At 48.5% G+C, this 6000-nt stretch overlaps 1 protein-coding gene across 3 annotated transcripts in view; it reads right to left on the reverse strand.

The window, feature by feature from the left end:
• The window catches only part of MPP1 (membrane protein, palmitoylated 1, 55kDa), a 33499-nt gene extending 29457 nt beyond the window's left edge, over positions 1–4042 (reverse strand). The window contains exon 1 of one of the 3 annotated variants that reach the window (XM_006876836.1): positions 3921–4042. In XM_006876836.1, the coding sequence (XP_006876898.1) occupies positions 3921–4016 (96 nt within the window). In that variant the 5' untranslated portion in view covers positions 4017–4042. The remainder of the gene's footprint in view (positions 1–3920) is intronic. The other 2 variants (XM_006876837.1, XM_006876838.1) reach the window with 2 other exon arrangements.
• Between the last annotated feature and the right edge of the window lie 1958 nt (positions 4043–6000).

Genomic DNA, 6000 nt, shown 5'->3' on the forward strand with positions numbered 1-6000 from the left:
AAGACGGGTCTGATGATCTGCCCACGTAGGGTCACCATGAGTTAGAACCTACAACCCTAAAGAACAGAGAAAAAAAAAACCCTCTATGCTAAGAGAGCTGTATTTTAGTTCCCTAATCCCACTGCTTTCCCTCTTCTTCCCTTTGTTGGCCTTATTTCCTCTCCCCCAGCTAGATGACTCGCCCCTTTCCATACTCTACACACACAGTATTCAGCAACACCAAAAGGCTAGGGCAATTCATTGATCAAGACACAAATCTTGGCATCAATAAAATATCAACTCTTCCCAGGTCATAGTTATAAGGCATGGTTCTCAATGCAGGCTGGGAATTTTGCCCTCTAGGTGGCACTTGACAACGTCTTGAGTCATTTTTAATTGGTACAACTGCGGAAGGGTTATCAATTTTCACAAGAAAGAATTATCCAGAATATCAACTGGTAAGTTAGATGTAAGCAAATTGATCTTGAACAGAAATATCTATTCCTGATATTCTAGTTAGGCATCTTATCTAAGGAGAACAAATAAGTTAAAAGGTTAACTTATGTTCTCCAACGTAAATATTAAATGGAACTTACATGATAAAACTCTAATCTACAGTGGCCATAGTAAAACCTGATTTTTAACTGCAAGGTTCATAAGTCCTCCTAGTCTGAAATAATGTAAGAAAGTTCCTGAAAGTGAAGGGCAGATTGGATGAGGTTACACCACGTATTGGAAAAATGGGGAAAGGACTAAGTCATTTGAAAGTTACACTTGGTTTTCTACTATCATTTCCGGCAAATGAGAACTCTAGAAGCAGAACACTACCTCCCTCAAATGAACCAACAACTAGATGCAAGTTTGAGGCCGGCTCTAGGTGCCTTCGCTTTCTCCTAAGAATTCCTCCAATCTTCCTTGAAAAAAATAGAAAAGATGATCCTCAAACTTATATGGAAGGACACAGAACCCAGAAAAGCTAAAGCGATGTTGAGGAAAAATTAGAACGACATAGGAGGGCTCCGAGTTCCTGATTCCAAAACATACTATAAAGCTACAGCAATTCACACAGCCTGGCACTGGTATTAGAAACGGTATCTAAAGAGACCAATGGATTGTTGTTATGGGTAAGTGCCACTGAGTCAGCTCCGACCCACAGCGACCCTGTATCAGTTTTCCGAGGAGTGGCTGGTGGATTTGAACCACCTACCTTGCCATTCAGACTGACCTCGCAGTCCAGTGAATTACCCTGCCGCACCACACCGGGACTCCAAACCAATGGTTCAGAAATAAATCCATACATCTATGGTCAACGGAGTCCTGGTGTGGCGCTGTGGGCTAACGCGTCAGACTGCAAAGCCGTTTGAACTGCAAGGTCGGTGGTTCAAGCTCACCAGCTGCTCCTTGGAAACCCTATATAGGGTGGCTATGGGTCAGAATCGACTCAACGGCACTTAACAACAACAACAACAACCTGGTCAACAGATTTTCTACAAGGATGCTAAATCCATTCAATTGCGAAGGAATGGTGTCTTTAACAAATGATTCCGGCAAAATTGGATATCAACATGTAGAACAATGAATTAGGGTCCATACCTCACACCACACATAAAAAACAACTCAAAATGGAGAAGGGACCAAAATGTGAGGGGTGGGGGGTGGAGGGAAGCAAATTTTACAATTCCTATAAGAAGATGTTGAGCAAGGTTGAGAGACCTAGTGTTTAATGGCAGATTATCAGATATGGCAACAAAAGCGTTAGCAACAATAAGGTGGCAAGACAACCTAGATTGGAAGAAACTTTTTGAGAACTATAAACACGAGAGGAGGAGATCACCAAGTCTTTCTCCAGCAAAGCTGCTAGCTGCCAGGTGGGTTAGGGTTAGCAGCCAGCGAGGCGCCTGTCATTAGCATTACTGGGCCTGTTGTTGTTGTTAACTGCTTGCTCTCCAGTTGATTAGCACTCTTAGTGACCCTGTATAGCGATTTCAAGGTGCAGCTGGTGAATTTGAACCTCTGACCTTGGGGTTCAAACTGTCGTTGCAGTCCAGCATTAGCCCACAGCACCACACCAGGACTCTGCATTAGCCATTTTTGTTGTTGTTGTTAAGTGTTGTCGAGTCGACTCCGACCCATAACGACCTTGTATAGGGTTTCTGAGGAGCAGCTGGTGAGCCTGAACTGCCTACCTTGCAGTCTGGCGTATTAGGAGATGTAAATCAGACACACAATGAGATACCACTTCTTTCCCATTAGAATGGCAATGATCATAAAGGTTGTGAAGAAATAGAAAGACGTGAAGACAAGAGTTTGGTGGTAGAACACAGAATCTTATGTACATGGCTAGTCTAGGAGAAGTGAAGCAAAGCGGTGGAAACAACCAAGTGTCCAACAACAGATGGCAGATAAGCAGTGTGGTACCACATACCTAAGGAGAATTGGTTCAGGTGCATGCCACAACATGCTGAACCTTGAAAACACGCTGAGCCAAGTATGTCATGGTCGCACTAATATGAAATACGCAACTATATAGAAACCATACATTGTAAGTAGTTACCAGGGGTGCCAGGGAGGGAAAAAGGGGGACCTTGTGCTTCGAAGACACGGAATTGATGTTAATGGTGGTGGAGTCAACTAGAATGTAACCCATGTCACTGAATTATACATGTAATATGTGTTGAATTAAAAATAAGCCAAGGTCAGCCAAGTGACCTCTCGCTTGTAGGGAAGAAAATACTCCCCATCAAGTGAACCCTCTCCCTCCCCCCCCAACATGATTTTCAGTTGTGTCCTGTCTTCTGTGTCCTTTGAGCCAGGCTGTTTGCAATCTAGATGCCCTAGGACAGACCAGTACACAGACACATGCTGTCGTTATTAAGGACTGAGAAGTTGGTTCCATCTCATAGTAACCCTGTCAGGGGCAGCCAAGGAGCAGCTGCTGACTCTGAACCGCCAACCTACACCAGAATTCCAGTTGTATACGGTTTCTGAGGAGCAGCTGGTGGGTTTGAACTGCTGACCCTATAATGCCATACCATGAGTCCAAGTAGGCACACATAGACTGTATATATGAAGGTGAAGCGGTGAAACAGAAAGAACTGAATTTTCAGTGCAGACACAAAATCTAGCTTCAGTTCTGATGCCTACATTGTCCGAATTCCAGGCAGCCAGAAGAGTCGGCCGCACTGGTTGCTCATCTGTAACATCAGCGGCTTACAGTAAATCTCCAATGTCCACCTCTTCGTTCATTTATTAAGTCAGCAAACATGTCTGACTGAAGCCCCACTCTGCCAGGCACTTAAGCTAAAGGGAGAAGTGAGCGTGAAATGGCCCTACCCTGGGGCTGCAAGTGACACTATGTGCCTGCTGAGGCTCTCTGTCTCTCTGTCTGTCTCTGTGTGTCCTCTGGACACTGCGGTGAGGCCAAACACCTCCCAGGGTATCAAGCCACTGAAATGGGGGAAGATCGGGAAACAAGAAATGACTGAGGTTAACAGCTGTTCACCGGCCCTCACAAGGGTCTGGCGGGCAGAATCCCCCCCGGAAATCCTGAGAGTCACTGGTCCACCCACAAATACCCACAGGACAGCTGCCTACAACGCAGAGGGACCACGAGCGAGGGCAGTCAAGCCCAAAGTTGGCGTTTCCCATCTTGTTTATTCCTCCAAACAGCAGCACTTCCTAAGCGAACAGGGAGACCTCTGCTGGCCTCGGTCCCCTACGTGCCGTCCAGGAACTTTTCCGTGACCGTACTACGTGCTCCCCGGGGCCCCACGGCCTCCCCGGGCTGCCCTCCCCGGGCTGTCACCTCTAGCCCCTGGCGCCACTGCTCCGCAGCCTCCGCCCTGGAGACAGGGGCCGCCCGCAAGGACACGGGTCCCGGGGCGCCCCCCGCGCCGGGCCCGCTCCCGCGCCCCGAGGCCCCGCGCCCCGCGTCCGCTCACCTCGGGCCGGCTGCGTTTCTGCAGCAAGTGCTCCAGGTAGAGGTCGGAGAGCGCCGTGCGCATGCCGCCCCCGCCCTCGCTCATCTTCAGCGTCATCTCGCCGGAGCCGGGACGCGGAACGCAGAGACGCGGGGGCCTGCGGGCGGCAGCGGAGGTGGCGAAGGCGCGGGGACGCGGCGCGGCTGGCCCGTCACCCTCCCGCAGGCGGCGCGTTGGACGGGGGGCGGAGCTCCGCGCGCTCCGCCCACGCCCCGCCCACACTCAGGCCTAGGTGGAGAGAGGAGGGCGGGACGCTGAAGGAGAGGAGGTTCGCTGCGCCTTTGCCTCCCTGCTTCGGCGCGGTCCACCCCCAGGACAGCGCGGAGGCGCTGGGGGAGAGCGGGGGAGGGGGGTCCAGGAGTGCCTCCGCGCCCCTTCACCTCCACTGGGCCGAGAGGCTGCAGAATCATCGCTGATGCCAGCCAAGCACATGAGCACTTAGAGGAGGTGGAGCGCTTTTCAGACTCCCTTAAGATTGTCAGATCTCTTACTGTTGATGCCATCATTTACACACACACACACACACACACACACACACATATGTGCTGCGCTTGCAAGACTCGGGACTGTCTACTACCTGCAGACATTTTGATAAAAATCTTGTCTCCTTACCCTGAGCTAGTCACCTGAACTTTTAGGAAGCAGTTCACCGTATACTGACCTTCTTCAAAGTCATACCCAGGAGGAGAAACTCCAAGGGCAAGAGTTTGGAACTGTATCACCTAGTTTTCTCAGTTATGTGGCTGCTTACCTAAGAGGCTGGATGCCCATGGTTGCTGGTTCCCTTCCCCAAGCTCACCACATAGGAAAGAATGAAACACTAAAGTATAGGACAAAGGTGAGATGCTAAGAAAGTAATATTAAATGAAGAGTAAAAAAAGGGTGAAGAAAATCAAAGACACATGAAAACAATTAGTCTAATGGACTAATGGACTTGCGAGCCACACCCCTGAAACCAGAAGAACTACATGGTGCCTGGCTTACTTTGCCAACCACTCAGAAAGAGATCTCATGAGAAGGGCCTGGATACATTGGGAGAAAATGTGGAACAAAACATGAAATCATAAGAAGGACCAGGCTTACTGGTAGGATAGAGACTGCGGGGACTCTCAAGAACATGGTACAGAAGAGGAACAAACAAGATGGTGGGTAGGGTAGAAGGGCAGTGAGGAACTCCATCAGTAACAACACAGAATATCGAACCAAGCAGGCTCAGGGGATGGTGCCAGAACTCTGAACAACTTAAAAGGCAGATTTAGAAGGTTGGAAGGCTTACAGCCAGTGGAATCTGTAGCAGAAGCAAGAAATCCAGTGCTTTCTAATTCAAGATGCTCAGCTGCTCCCAGAGCCACCATCTTGGGTGAGACCAAGCGGGTGAAGGATCAGAGCAGCCATGGACACCTGACAGAACCGTGGAGATAAAGATGTGGACGCTCTTATTTATTTATTTGTTTGTTTGTTTGCTTGTTTATTTTTGGTATCTGTTCATTGGTCTCTCACTGTCTGTGCACCTCCATTCAGGAGACTAGAGAGGGTGCCTGAGCGAGTAGATACCCCACACCCACACCCGGAGGGTTCTACTACGCATGCACACAGATCTCCTCAAAATTTAAAGGGACAGTTTCCACTGAAAACCAAATGGCAATGCAAAACAGCCACAGCCATCCCTGAACTGTTTGTCACTAGGAAAAAAGGCCTGAACAGAGTTTGTGGAGCGGGAGGCATTGAAGAAACTCAACGAACCCCAGGAAGGCTAGACCCTAAAAGACAATCACCAATACATATAATATCAAATGCGAAGGTATAATCAAAACATTCCAAGATAAACAGAAGTTAACGGATTTTGCCAAAGCCAATCCTGCTATGAAAAACATCCTAAAAGAAGTTCTGTGGACTGAAAACCAACAAGAACCGACAAAAACCACAGAATGACATATGTGGCAGCATCTCCCTGAACTCAATCAACAAATGGAAGAGCCAAGAACAGAATAAAATTATAAGAACAGAGGATCTGGGAGGTCAGTCTATGATCAAAACAATT

This window comes from Chrysochloris asiatica, unplaced genomic scaffold (assembly GCF_000296735.1).
Source record: "Chrysochloris asiatica unplaced genomic scaffold, ChrAsi1.0 scaffold00419, whole genome shotgun sequence".
Classification (NCBI taxonomy): Eukaryota; Metazoa; Chordata; class Mammalia; order Afrosoricida; family Chrysochloridae; genus Chrysochloris; species Chrysochloris asiatica.